Source organism: Triticum aestivum, chromosome 5A (genome assembly GCF_018294505.1).
Source record: "Triticum aestivum cultivar Chinese Spring chromosome 5A, IWGSC CS RefSeq v2.1, whole genome shotgun sequence".
Lineage (NCBI taxonomy): Eukaryota > Viridiplantae > Streptophyta > Magnoliopsida > Poales > Poaceae > Triticum > Triticum aestivum.
Genome location: NC_057806.1, coordinates 470,628,210 through 470,642,974, shown reverse-complemented (window position 1 = coordinate 470,642,974; position 14,765 = coordinate 470,628,210). Strand labels below are relative to the sequence as shown.

The window sequence follows — 14,765 nt, the reverse complement described above, 5'->3', positions numbered from 1 at the left end:
GGCACGAACCGGTACTAAAGGCTCAACACGAACCGGTACTAATGCATATGGTGCCTTTAGTGCCGGGCCAACTTCAAACCCACACTAATGTGTCTCACATTAGACCCTTTTTCTACTAGTGAACAACTCCGATAGCTAGGCAATAACTGTGGATTTTCAGGCCTCTTTTCTAGAGGAGGCAACAATGTGTTTCAGTACTTGCCTACATTTTATATCAACTGACGGAAAACACACAAAGCACCTGCCATCTTTTATAGGCAATGCAATATGTTTTTGCAGGCAATGCGATGTGTTCTTTTAGTCTTGATCTCTTGCTGCCAGTGGGAGTTATGAAGTTGATCTCTCTAGTATTTTTTGTACCAGCACAAGTTCTTTTTCTGCAAACCCCTGCTGCTGTTGTTAGTGTCGTTAAATTTCAGTTAAGTTCAGTCAAAAGATTGGTTTATCGCTTCTGCTGTTGAACATTTTTCTGAATAATTGTTAGGCCACATAGTAAGGTCCAGCCAATAGAATATGTATTGGCAAATACAATGTGTTTTTGCAGTCAATAGAATATGTTTTTGCAGAAACATAGTGGAGGTAGGCAACATTTCAGTTAAGTTCTGGCAATAGAATATGTTTTTTTAGACAATACAATTAGCCAAGTCATCAGGGAGCATATTCAGGTCAAGCCCAGACATCTGGGAATTTTAAAAACAAAAAGGAAAATTTTAGTAAGCAAAAAGATTTATAAGACGCACCACCAGCGAGAGTTTTTTTTTTTTGCATAACCAGCATGAAACAAAGGTAGTTCCATTAATAGTTTTTTTTTTTGCGGGAAAAACTTCCAATCTATTCATCTTCAATCATGGTAGTATAACGAATACTAGAAATAATAAAAATTACATCCAGATCCGTAGACCACCTAGCGACGACTACAAGCACTGAAGCGAGCCGAAGGCGCGCCCCTGCCATCGCCCCTCCCTCATCGGAGCCGGGCAAACCTTGTTGTAGTAGACAGTCGGGAAGTCGTCGTGCTAAGGCCCCATAGAACCAACGCACCAGAACAGCAACCCCCGCAGATGAAGAGTGTAGATTAAAAGGATCCAACCTGAAGACACATGAACGAAGACGAACGACAAACAGATCCAAGCAAATCCACCAAGCACAGATCAGCCGGAGACACAACTCAACACGCCCACCGATGATGCTGAACACATCACCGGAACGGGGGCTAGGCGGGGAGACCTTTATTCCATCTTCAGGGAGCCGCCGCCGTCTCGCCTTCCTGAGTAGGACGCAAATCCTAACAAAGATCGAAAAAAGATCTAAAAACAGAGCCCTCCCACCGGCAAGGAGCGAGATCCACTCCGCCTCCATGGCCCTAAGGCCACCGAAGACGGGACGGACCGGCGCCGGCGCCGGCGGGAGGTAGAGTACCCTAGCTTTTTGGAGGGGCGGCTGGCTAGGTCAAAGGAGCGCGTGAGATCTGGGGTAGCGGTCAGTAAATAAAGATCTGTGAGCAACTTCTCTTTTTAATTGCAGCAGCTTGATGTGCCTACAATTTTTACTTTGGACAATACAGGGGAACTACTACTACATATTATATGAGCAACTTCATTTATAATCAGAATGTCCTCTTTTTGTAACAAAGCCCTGGAAATGTAGGCACATTTAACTCACACTGGCACAGAGAACTTTGCTGTAGGCAAAAAAATTCTACCCAAATGCTGGGCGGTGCACACACGCGTTATCAAGCGCGCTCAAGCAGCCGCACAAGAACCATCCATCTGTTGTAAGATCGTGACACGTGGAGAGGTGGACCGATCAAGCGGACAAGCATAAGACGGTGGTTTTTTGTCACTTCCCCTTGGAAATTTGGGGAGACGCGCCCAACTTTTTTTTAATTACTATAATTTGTGTATAGACCAAAGGGTTCGATCAGCATGTGGCAGATTGTTTAATTGGTTTCGGGAAGGCAAGCATATAAGTTCTTTTGCAAAACAAACTTTGTTGTGTAGATATTGCTGTACTAGATCCATTCCTATATTTTACTGATATGCATGCTTCAATAGTAGTACTTATGTTATGATGAGGAATAACGTAAGATGGAGCGAAACATGGTGGACATGGCTTCGTCACCGAGCTAGCGGAGAGATGTCACGGGAGATGTTGAGGCCGGCAGCCGGCACTAGCGAGGAGGCTGATCGGTTCCCGTGGAGCAATGCAATGTTGCAACGACAACATATTGGGTTCCATTTTCAGGTCGAGAAGAACTGATGAACAACATGTGCGTGATTCATTCGTTCATTCATCTGATCCTTCCTTGTTTCACTCAACTCAGATTCATTAACTTTTTGCACTTACCCATGGTTTGATTGGAATGAGGACTGAGGAATATCATATATCCATAAACCTCAGATATTTAGTGACATTAATTGGAATGAGGAATATCCTATGTCCATAAAGCTCCTTTTTTTTTGGGAAACCTCATATTCTTTTAGTGGAACACGGTCATGATGAACCAGCAAGATTTTTAAAATGCCTATGGCAACGCACTTGCATTCTACTAATTAAGTATAATTTCTCATACTTCTCTGTTAATATGGTGGTGGCCGCCGGCGCTGCCGAATCAGGTTGTCCACGTCGACGAATCAAATCTGGAGCTGGGCTTCCCTTGGGCCTTGATGACCCAGCCTCGCTCTCCTCTCCATTTCTCTGCTGCCAAACAAAGGATACTGTTCTAAGAAAAAGCATACAGATCTTTAAAAAAAATAGGTATGCAAATGCTGATCTACAATCTTGTAAAATGGCATGATTTATAGTATTCAAATAGTTCTAAAACCAGGAAGGTCCCTACTCTTTGCTGAAGTAAATTAACACATATGGTGCAGGGCTTCAACTTTATGTGTGTCTAATTTCGATGTTTCCAAGATGAATCAAAATATCTACTTCAAACTTTTAGCAGACTGCAGACCAGTGCTATGTATCTATTAATTAAATTTATACTGAAAAGCACATGTTACAAAAGTGAGTCCCATCATACTGATATACCCGAACAGCAAGTCATTAACTTACTTATTTGAATACTATAACTGGAAGGAAACAAGTAACAACAACAGGGAGGCTACTAGAGTAACTGGAAGCTAGTAGAGCCATCACAAACCTTTGCCTGGTCTGCCGCTGGGATCATCTTCTTGCTCTCAACACTGAAGGCGTCAGCTGCCTGGACTAAGACCTATAAATAATATGTCAATTTCACAACATCAGACAAACAGCAAACGATTCTGCTCAAAGAAGACCTCCACACCATACCTTCCATTGAGCATCCAAACTATCAACATGAGACTCCAGCATGTCCGTCATCCGCCTCTGCTCCACCCAATTAAGCCGTCGGTGGGGGCTATCCTGCTACACTCACATCAGGCAGTTCTAATTAAGAATCCTCACTCCAAAATTAACTGAAAAATGTTGATCCAATGTGTAAAAATCTTGATAACTTTCAATTCGACGCGGAAGGATAAGTTTACCTGATCTGGTGGTGCAGGCAAGTTCAGACTGATGGCTGCGCCGATCACATGTGCCATTTCCTGCCAACAAGGGTTATTACAGTGTGTCACACTCAAATCTTCAACAGTAATGAAACATATACTACTGTACTATATAGGTTAATAAGGGAAGTGCAGCTATCATACATGCATCCTTTGCTGAATCCGATGGGCGGATCTCCACAGCTCTTCTATCTCAGAACGGTCGTGTTCCCACGCCTCCCACTTCTTCAATTTCCAACCCTCTTTTCGCTTTGGCGTGCGCACGATACCAGCCTTCTTGTATGCATCCAACCGCACAAGTGACTTCACATACATACAGGATTGAATACTCCGGTAGCCACAGCGGGGGCTGAAAAGTAACAGCTTCCCTAACTTGGTTACGTCGATTGTAAAGCGCTGGCTCGTAAGTTCATGGCAATATATGCCGCCGTTAACACTATGCATGATAATCTTATCCCCGTAGATGAAATGTGGTCCAAGAACTTTAAGTGTTGATAACTCAATACTATACGTCTGGATCCAGCTGCTTTGCTCTGTCTTGTTGTCAAGTGTCCAAATATGCAGCTTCCCTGTAAGCCCGGTATCTCTTCTGACTTGAACAGCAGCCACAGACACCTTGGAATCTATCTCCGTGATCCAGTAAAGAAACGGATTACCAAATGCAGGATCCGCAAAATCAACTTCGGGCAACCGTATTAATTTTAGACATTCATCTCTGAGATCAAAGGATACGACGGCCCGTCGCCAGCTGCTTTCTTTGTCATGGGTTAGCCAGTACATTGCTCCGTCAACATTGACAACTCCACTTTGTTTCACACAGTACAAGCTCAGAGCTTGTTCAGTTCTGACAACCCTCCACTGCTCATCACCCAGCGTGTAAACTTGAATGACACTGAAGGAACCACCGACATGGTGGTGCTCATTGCCCGGAAGAAAGTGCAAGACCTTGTATTCATTTGTAGCTGGGCTGAAACCAAAGCTGTAGAACGAAGGGTGATCACCCGTCGAGTACATCTTAACGGGTTTGGCGAGGTGCATACATTCACCGGTGGCGAGGTTGGCAATCTTGATGGTCGATTTGCTCGAGTACAAGCAAAGAAGACCGTTGCACGAACCGCACAAGAAATCATCAGGCTCAACCACGGGCACATCCCATTTCGATGGCGACCAGGCCTCGTCAAAGAGGACTGCTTCGCTAGGGCAGAGCTTGCCTGAAGACCCGTCTTGTTGGAAGAATAAAAGGGGGCGACGCTGCGCGTGCCGGAGGTGTGCCATGGTGAACTGCGGATCCCGAATGATGCCATCCCACTGCTTGCAGACAACACGGCACCTCAGCAGGTTGCTCACCGGAAGCCTCACAAGTATCAGTTCGATGATATCTTGCGGCAACCAGGTCAGGCGTTTCTTCTTTGTTGGCTTCATCGCCACGACTTGCGTCGAAGCCACAGTGAGAGAGCTACCAGATCCTTGGGCAATCAACCATTTCACGGACTGGCAAGCCAAACGAACCCAGAGACTGAATAAACTCTGCAGAAAATACATGAAAGAAAGATCATTCATCGTAATTTTGAAACATTTTGGGATCAAAACAGGAGCTGAAGAAATCGCTATGCCCTCAACATTATCCTTCTTTATATGACTTTATATGACTATACCGAAGAGGTTCGTCAAGCAATCCATGATCCATAATCTTTGAATCTAGTCTAACTATATACACAAATAAAAGACATGGTACTGCTACCTAGTAATAGGCCGCCGCCAATATTTCGTACTCGACTGAATTTCATAGATGGTACTGCCAGGTTCCGACGGATTGATGTTTTTCCCTCGCAGGTTGCAAACCCTAACGACTTGTATTAATTCCCTACGGGATCAAGGCGCGTGATGCAGAAGAAGCGCGACTACAGAAAGGTAGAGGGAGCGAAAACCGAGATCCGGAGCTAGGGGAGGGGAGGGGAGACTCACGGGCGAACTCAGATGAACTCTTCCGCGCCGGCGCAAGATGAGAGAAATAAAAGATGAGATTACGCCATCGTTTCATAGATAGGGAGAGTGTGGTGCAGCGGCCAGGTTCGGAACGGATACGCCTTCACTCGTGGGACTTTTTTCGTCTTCTTCAGTTCAAAGAGGCCGAAGGTACCTGACACCTTCGGTTTTTAGGTTTTTCACAAGTCAAATCCTTTTATACTTGGTTTTCCCATGCCAAATTTCTTTCGAGCGCAGGCGCAGCAATTCCTTCGGAGATGCGTTCGTGAGGGGTATTGGCTGTTCTTGGAACCCCAATTTGTTAGCATTCTTAGTTGCTTTGGTTTCCATCTTAGGTGGGGCTGTTTGATGCTGATTTTGCAATAAAAGAAAAAAAAATCAAATGTCCTTGGGGAGCGTCCTCATTCACCCATTTGTACCGGCCTTGAGCAGTCAGTTCAGACTTGAGAGGCAATATGAAAGGTTTTGCTTTCATCCATAGATAGAAGATTATAGTGCAACTACAAGGTTCGCACTTCCAAGTATTCTGTAGATCTTCAATACATACTCGGTGGCAGGAGTTAGTTTGATCTTCAGATCAAATGTCTTGCTGCCCCGCAGATTCTTCGACATCTCAAATTGACCAATATGTTTAAGTGCCATAAATATCATGAATTCAAATGGACAAAAACATGACAGCGCATAGATGGTACTGCAGATATCACTGTTTTACAGGTGAAACAGCTAAGCGTTCCCTCGGGGTACAAACAAACAAGAGTTGAACAACAGCCGGCGAGCTGGAGAAGAATGCGACGATAAGCTCTCAAGTATCAAATCTTCACATCATCGCCCTCGCTGCGATTCTGAGAAGAAATGCCAGCATCTGAACTCGACGCGCCAATCTGAAACATGAGTAGGGTTCAAGTACAAGACAATATACTTTCATCGCAAGTCAGGGGAAGTGTAGAATTCACATTTGAGGAGAGCATAGCATCATTGTTTTCTTTTCCTCGAAAGAAAAAGGTGCATGGACTGTTTTACAATGCCGTTAAATTTCAAATTCAAAGCTCAAAACAGAAAATGGGGAATGGAAATTTTGACGTTTACCAATCAATCCATGCTTCATATTCTGAATGTTCCTTAACTCTTCGTGTGCTAATATGTCTACTATATAAAGGTGTAGGATGTTGAACAATTGTAAGTACCGCTCCACTACATTACTTGACAGCAACCAAAGTATCTTTTAATTCCATGCACAGCTATGCCCAATTTATCATTATTCACTTAGTGCACCAGCAAATGTGCAAGAATGGAACTGCAGACAATACCATCGATTCAAAGGTGGTAAAATCAATAGCTTGATAGGACCTATATTTATGCAAATCTGAAAATACAAGTTAAGGAAGGAATCGACACGCAAAGTATTTTGCAATCAAACCCAGTTCACAAATTTAGGGTGCCTATGTTAACCTCGATAAAAAATATTTCTTATTGATGTAAAATATGTTGACTGTGGGCTAGCTACTTAACAGCGTAATGAACACAGTAACTAGACAACTTGCACAGCAAGGAAAAGGAACTAAAGTACACAAGTATGCATACATTAAAATATGGGATGGAAAATAATTGTATTAGAGGGGAAGTCATTCACTTGTATGAAAGGAGATAATACAGGTACTTCGCTTATATTTCAAAAGAAGCTAATTTGTCTATTTATTGCGGAAGAGATTAAAACAGATATAGGAGACAAGAACTAGTGAGCTACAGCAGAAAGGAAAAACATGAATAAATTAGAGCAAATGTAAAACTTTACCTGATTTAATACAGCATTAACCATCATGCTAAAGATACTGTGCCTTGCGTCCCTCGTAGCCTGTAGACAAGTTAACTTTATTAATTTGGCATGTCTTAAGGAACAGTTGCATATGATCTGGCTTGTAAACTTGAAACACTATTACCTTCGCAATATTGTTCCAATTCTCCACACGACCGAATAAATTTTCCCTATCCTGCTTCCGTGCCACACAATTAAGCCGCCGGAGGGGCCTTGGCTGCTGGAGTCTCATGCAAGAAATGTGTTGAAACAACAATAAGGGTACACTTAAAGAACATTAAATATTATACTTTTCAGATGATTGTCGACCATTCAAACTCAATATGAAAATAAAAGGTATGCTGACTTCCATTTAGATAAAGAAGTACCTGATCTGGAATGTTCGGAAATATTTGATTGATTTTCATGCCTATTTCCAGTTGAATCGTGTCATCCCATACACGCGGCAGCACACCATTGATCATTGTGCGATAGCATTGTGCATGTGCCTATCAAATAGCAATGCAGAAATTATAAATATTTCCAACAAATTCTCATTAAGCTAAATTTGAATTCAGCCTACATACAGCTCCCTCATGCTCGTCTTGATGAGTATCGGTCCATATTCTTTCATTCTCAGAGAGCTTGTGCTCCCACGCCTCCCACTTCTTCAATTCCCACACTTCCCGCTGTTTTGGCCTACGAACAATGCCAGCCTTCTTGTATACATCTAAGCGTATGAGTGATTTCACACAGATGTAGGATTGCATGTTGTCAGGCTTGTGGGGCCTGAAATCTAACAGCTTTGCCATCTTACACAATTTAGTATTGGAGTTGTCACCAAGCAACTCATAGGAATATAGGTTACGATCACGACGTTGCAATATGATCTTATCCCTATGAACCAAATTTGGACCTGGAATGTAATCAGGTGAGTACTGAATATTGTACTTCTGGCTCCACCTTTGCTCCGTTTTGTTCTCAAGTGTCCAAATTTGCAGCTTACCAACAAGCTTTCTGGGCTGAAAGGAACAGGTTTGAGCCGTTGCTATACATATCTTCCCATCAATCTCTCTAACCCAGTACCGACGAGGCCCATCACCTGCAGAGTCTTCGAGTACAGTTGCTGGCAGTTGTATCCGTGCAAAACTTTCTTTACTGAGATCAAAGGTCATAACTGCATGCTGCCAGCTAGCTACCATGTCTTCAGCTAGCCAGTACATTGTTCCACCAATATTAACTGCTCCAGAGTTTTTTACACAGTTTAAACTTAGGGCTTCTGGAGTTTTAATATCTCTCCATTTGTCATCACCAAGTGTGTAAACTTGAACAACTCTGAATCTGCTATTATTATGGAGAGGGCAGCCCTCGACAGAATCACCAAGGAAGTGTATAATCTTGTATTCTTTTGTCACTGGGTGAAATCCAAAGTTATACAAGAAGAAGTAATCACCCCTTAAATTCTTTACAGGTTTATCAAGATGCAGACATTCACCCGTTGCAAGGTTAGCTATCTTGAGTGTTGATGACTTTGTGTATAAGCAAAGAAGCCCGTTGCATGAACCACAAAGGGAATCACCAGGGCCAACCACTGGCACTGCACATGTCGACTGTGACCAGGTTTCATCAATCAGGATAGCATCAGCAGGATAGAGCTGTCCTGAGATCGACTCTTGTGGAAAGAATAGGAAAGCACATTGGGGCGCATTCTGGAGGTGAGAGGTGACAAACTGGGGATCTCAGATGATTTTGTGCCATTCCTTGCAGACACCAGTACACCTCAACAAAGTGCTCACTGGAAGCTTCACAAATATCCGCTCAATGAGTTCTCCTGGGAGACGGTTTATAATGTGTTCCTCGTCTTTTTGCTTCTTTGGTTTGGTTTCCTCAGCCATAGTAAGCAATCTAGTCTCTTGAGGAAACCTAGATACCAAATTCTTCTGCAGACACATTTAAAAACAATAGGGCAAACTGAGTAGAGGTTATGATTGAAGTAATTTGCAGGAAAATAACATGAAGTTTAGGTGAAGTTTAACAGATGTTCGAGTTTATCTTCTTAGAATTGGTAAAGAAGGAAATAAGCGGCAGGCCTTTCAAATATGGAGCCCTGTATGGCTATTGACTAATGACCACAAACAAATCAATATATGTATGATGCCTGCAAGGTTGAAAATTCAAGCTAGCTTATTACCAAAAGCATGGTGAAATACATATCAATATGCATATATGAAACACAAAGCGAGTATGACACCGCTAAAACTCGCCATACAATTTTAGCCAAACGCCGCAAATGACTCTCCTCAACAATTATGTGCATCAACGCAACAACCAGACAACTTAGAAATAGTTTGCATTGCGACACTGGACAAAACAAGCAGATAACGCATTTTTTGGCATTAGAAAAGACGTACGAACTCCGGAATCAAGCAGCAAAACTGCATCAGCAACAAATAGGGCCGGTCATAGACAGCAATTTCTGCACCTTTTGTAAGTTTCAGTAGCTACAGTAGTATGCAAATGTCTAAACATCTCCCTGCTATATTCCAGCACCGTGGAACAGAAAAATAAGGGTGTGTCTGGTTGTTCACATTACTCCAGCCTGCATCGTAGCTGGGATCCTGGCTGAGTTGATGCAAAGATAAGCTCAGATGTGTGTTTGGTGGCCTATATGCTTTGGAGCAGGCTGAGCAGAGATGTTGTTTGGTTGTTTCTATCTACTAAGGGTGTAAGAGAGATGATGTATTTAGCAGATATTGTTTGGTAGGTTGCACTAGTTGAAAAACTTCTAATCGATATGAGATGCAAGCCACGAACCAAGGTGCAAAGTGATGTATACATAACACATCATCTTTGGCATCAAATTTAAATTATCATCAGTCCTCATGAGCAAACTAGTACAAGGCAAAATCCAAATGTGCTTATCAATTCCCATGTTTTCTTTTACAAGAATTCATATCCACCAATTCTGTGCCACTAGAAATACGTTATCAACAAGAAATATAATCACCATTTATTATATAGAACAACCATAACAAATCTGAGTGAGAGAAGCTGGCTAATATTTTTTGGAGAGGCGGGCTACCACCTCCCAACGGCGGCGGCGGAGAAGTAGAATAGGGCTGGTGAGGTCCCCTCCGGCTCCTGGATCTCAAATTCTCAATGGCGGCAAAGGAGCAGAAGGAGCCGGCGGCGGCGGCGGCCCTCCTTCAGGGCGACGGAGGCGAATCTGGGGGCCGGTCGAAGGAGGAGGAGAAGGCGGCGGCGGCGGCGAATGTTAGGCCGGGCGGAGGGGATGGGAGGACCGGCGGTGGCAGCGGAGGCGGGCGTGGTGCGGGCGACAGCAAATGTGGGGAACACAGGTTGGTTTGTTTTCTTTGCTTCTTTCGCTCTTTGTTTTTCGTTCATTTTTTATTTTGTTTTGTTTATACTTGAAATATTTTAAATATATTTATATTGGTTTACTTTGGAATTTTCATAATTTCTAAAAAAATCATTGTGCATTAAAAATATTCAATCTACAAAAGCGTTTCATGATTTTGGAAAAATATTCCGTACCATTAAAAAAGAAGTTTGTAACATTTAGAAAAATGAAAGTAACACATACAAAAAATGTTTCACGTGTTTTTAAAATTGTTCAAGTCATTATGGAAAATGTTAAATGTGTATTCAAAAAAAGTTCAACGTGCATTTGACAAATGTTCAACATATATTCGTAAAAATGTCCATCGTGTATTTGGAAAATGTTCAGCGTCCATCTAAAAAAATGTCCATTGTGCATTTGACAAATGTTCGACATGTATTTGAATAAAATATTCAACATGTACTTAAAAAATGTTCAGTATACAATTTTGTTTTCAACTTGTATTAAAAAAATCAACATGTATTTGACAAGAATAAAGAAAAAAAGAAGAAGAAGAAAAAAAGAATAGAAGACAACCCAATGAAAACCGATGAAAAAAAATATTGAAACCAAAAAGAAAAAAACACATGCAAAAGCATCCCAAAGCTGCTCCATACAAATACAGCAATCATCTCCATCCCAAAACATGATTTTCAAAAATATAAACTTAATAGAATCACAATACAAATCAAACTTATTAATGTTTTAGCATCATACAAATACAGCAATCATCTCCATTGCAACAAATGTTTAAATTCAAATAATTAATACAACAACAAATGATCCGAAAGGCAAATAATTGTTCAAATCAGAGACAAATACATATAAAATTTATTGAATAAAATGGGAGTCTATCTCCCATACAGTTGCCACTAATACTCAACAAGATCATCACGAGAGCTCGGTTACGCGGAAGTGAAATTGAATGGAGTTTAATGCTTTAAGATTATGTTGTGGTGTAATTCTCTGGCGGTGATGGGTGAACACCGACTGCACACTTCACCTATAAAGGGCGAAGAGCATTATGTGATTATTTTGTTTATGATGGATGGTCGGGATGGCAGATATTACCGGGCCTAGAGTTTATGAACTGTTGCAAGAAGAGTTAATGGGACCCTAAATTTCAATTTTATGATTAAATTTAAATTTGTCTTAATTATTCTTGTTATATTTGTAGATGCTTGCGTAGATATTATAATCATAAGTGTGTATGTTGTTCAATTGAGGGCGATACATAAGTGTAGGCTCCACCAAACAACAATTATCAAGGCAATGAAAGTTAAATTAATTGCAAGGTGAAAAAACTTGGTGAAATACTTGTTATCCTCGAGAATGATGTGATCCATATAACATATAAGAAACACCACCGGCTTGACCTTAAAACAATTAAAGATTGGGTTACTTGCTGCACCTTTTGCTTTTGTTACAATTTACTATTGTTATAATTAAGGATCTATCATTCAAATAAACATTCAAATAATCTTTTCCGCTTTTACAGTGATTTCGTACTAATTTTTATAGACCAATTCCTTCTAATCCTTGTTGAGTGTGACACTATTACTTATCGAAAAGATCTATAATCGAACATCAATGTCTTCAAAATGCACAATTATAGGTTCATATTACTAATCCACTTTATATATGTTTATGTTTGGGCGAAGCCAAATAAATATATTTGCAGACAACCACAACTCCGTATCATGCACGCCACCACCGTCCCTACTCTTACGGTCTTAACGGGTGAAGGCAACGATGATTAAGGGTCTCCTCACGGACAACTTAAGACTCTCAGATCTCCCTTTATTTCCCTTATCGTAGTTCCGCAAAAGAGAGAGAGATAGCTTTTATCACTGCAATATATCCTCATCTCCGATGACAATGATAGTAACATACTTCAAGTCCATATAGGTAAATGTTGTGAGGTCGATTTCATGCAACATCATAAGAACAACTAACACAAACATATAAAGAAAATAATGTACTTGTTGAAGTTCGATTCATACATATACTAGTTCCTCCATATCCTCAAGAACTAGGAGGGTTTACTCAGACATAGAAACAATAAACATCATCATGGTGTTCATGTTAATAATGAATGAACGATTTAATGTAATACAAGTATGTGTTGGGGTTTGGTTTTACGATAGAAGGGTTGATGTCGTGATACGACCCCTCGTAATAATTTAAATACCAAGGTCGTTGTTGTTTTGTGTACACCAGGGGCGGAGCCAGAAAATTTAGCCATTGGGTTCATTCGTTGACTAGTTACGAAAATTTTGTATGAACTAGTCTAATTTTACGCCATATAACAACAAGATTATAGCACCCAAACAAAGCATAATGAATAGAAATATAATATCACTTATTAGAAATAGGTATTTCATTAAAATTGAAGAGTGCAAGACATACCGATTGGATGAAATTATAAAATCACTTAGTAATACCAAAGTACCTTCTTAGGTTCAGGTGCAACTTCTGATCTTCCTAAAAACAGTGAGGAAATAACAAGTCAATTCTTCGAAAAAGGATCTCACCCTGCTTTATATATATAAAGCAACAAATAACAAGTTAGTTTGACATGCTTAAAATGAAAGTACCATCATGCGAAAGAATCATGTAAAGTCACTCACATTTCGGAGCTTCCCTTGTTGATCCTATATTCCAACAATCCAACACATCATCATTGCCAATGGTAGCAGACATGTCTTTCTCCACATAGCAAATTAGATACAATTACTCATGAACTGATCGTTCATTTTGTTACGCGACTTTTTCATGACAACATTCATAGCTAAAAGTATCTCTCCACAGATGTTGTGACAACTGGCAATATCAACTAGCTTTAGATCTGATAGACCAAAGGAAAAATAACATGCTTATTTATCTGCATCATTAACTTAGCAAGATCCATAATCCCGTCCAAACTGGAAAATCTTTCATCTGCTCACGCACTATCAATGTAACTTGTAAGTATCTACAATATCCCTGTGTGTATAAACAAATATAAACGGTGACCTACAGAATCCCCTGGTTTACAATATTATTTTGGTTCTTAGGATTTTTTGTGTACTTTCAAATTCTCTTCTGATCAGTTGAATCACAAGGCAATTCATCTATATTAGTTTCTCTCTGAATGGAAATCTTCAGGAGACTAATTTGCAGCCACGGATGACTTCGAGGAGCCCGCATCAAATCATCGTTCCATACCCTAGATCAATCAAAGTCTATTGGAAAAACAATTAGAAAACTAGGGCAAAAAGAATACCGTACATAATAGATAGAACATGTACAAGAAGGGAGAGATGTGGCGATGTGATTACAACGTCGTATTTGAACTGAGGTTATGTGCTTGCCGCTGCCGATCTGCAATTGCACGCTTTTTGCCGCCGGCGTTCGAGGAGGCGGGGACCAAGCGATGGGAGGCAGGACGAGACCAGCAGAGGGAGGCGAGTTGGGGAAGCGAAGGGGACGGCGGCTGCCGTCATCGTACAGGCTATAGGTCGCCAATAAACAAAACTAGAAGAACGCCCGTGCGTTGCAACGGGGCCACATTAACTTTAAGAGTTCAATATTACGACATTGGCGACCTTTTTTACCATCAAATCCTCACACACACAGACACACACTGTCCCTCCCTCTTCCTCACTCTCTATCCCCCTCTCCCTCTCTCTCTCTAACACACACACATATCCATCTTATTGGGTACGGGACCATGATCCATCTATTTCACACATACACGCTAGTGTATAACAATATGGATTATGTGTATTATATTTGCCACCAGAACTGAGGGAATTAATTTCATGTAAATCGACCAGCCACAGCTCCAAGAATACGCGGACGAGGTGGCTCGGGTCGGCGTCGGCGCCGTCCAGCGCGGGCCACGGGCCCGCTTCCAAGTGCACGTGCAATGCACGTCTTCACAAATATTATAACCAGATGTGAGAAATCTTGGATACCTAACCTAGACAATACTGTTATTTCTATGCGCCGGAAAAAATGGAATAGCAAAGCTAAGTATGCCTACATACGCTCAGATTATATATAAGAATCTTGG

The 14,765-nt window shown here is 41.2% G+C and overlaps 1 protein-coding gene and 1 pseudogene across 4 annotated transcripts; both read right to left on the bottom strand.

Annotated features, from left to right (window-relative positions):
- Nucleotides 1-2,323: 2,323 nt before the first annotated feature.
- LOC123107199 (putative F-box protein At1g77650) lies at nt 2,324-5,736 on the bottom strand. Of its 4 annotated transcripts, none has more exons than XM_044529201.1 (6): nt 5,496-5,736; nt 3,675-5,057; nt 3,510-3,569; nt 3,295-3,387; nt 3,146-3,217; nt 2,324-2,697 (listed from the first exon to the last, which is right to left on the bottom strand). In XM_044529201.1, the coding sequence occupies exons 2-6, from the start codon at nt 4,950-4,952 to the stop codon at nt 2,494-2,496; spliced, it is 1,707 nt and encodes a 568-aa protein (XP_044385136.1). In that variant the 5' UTR covers nt 4,953-5,057; nt 5,496-5,736; the 3' UTR covers nt 2,324-2,493. The 4 variants fall into 4 exon arrangements, 2 of the variants coding, with proteins under 2 accessions (XP_044385136.1, XP_044385135.1); XM_044529200.1 differs by having other exon boundaries at nt 2,326-2,697; nt 3,295-3,390; XR_006451609.1 differs by having other exon boundaries at nt 2,573-2,697; nt 3,058-3,217; nt 3,295-3,390.
- A 336-nt stretch (nt 5,737-6,072) lies between these two features.
- Nucleotides 6,073-10,673, bottom strand: LOC123104096 (putative F-box/LRR-repeat/kelch-repeat protein At1g11620; annotated as a pseudogene).
- Between the last annotated feature and the right edge of the window lie 4,092 nt (nt 10,674-14,765).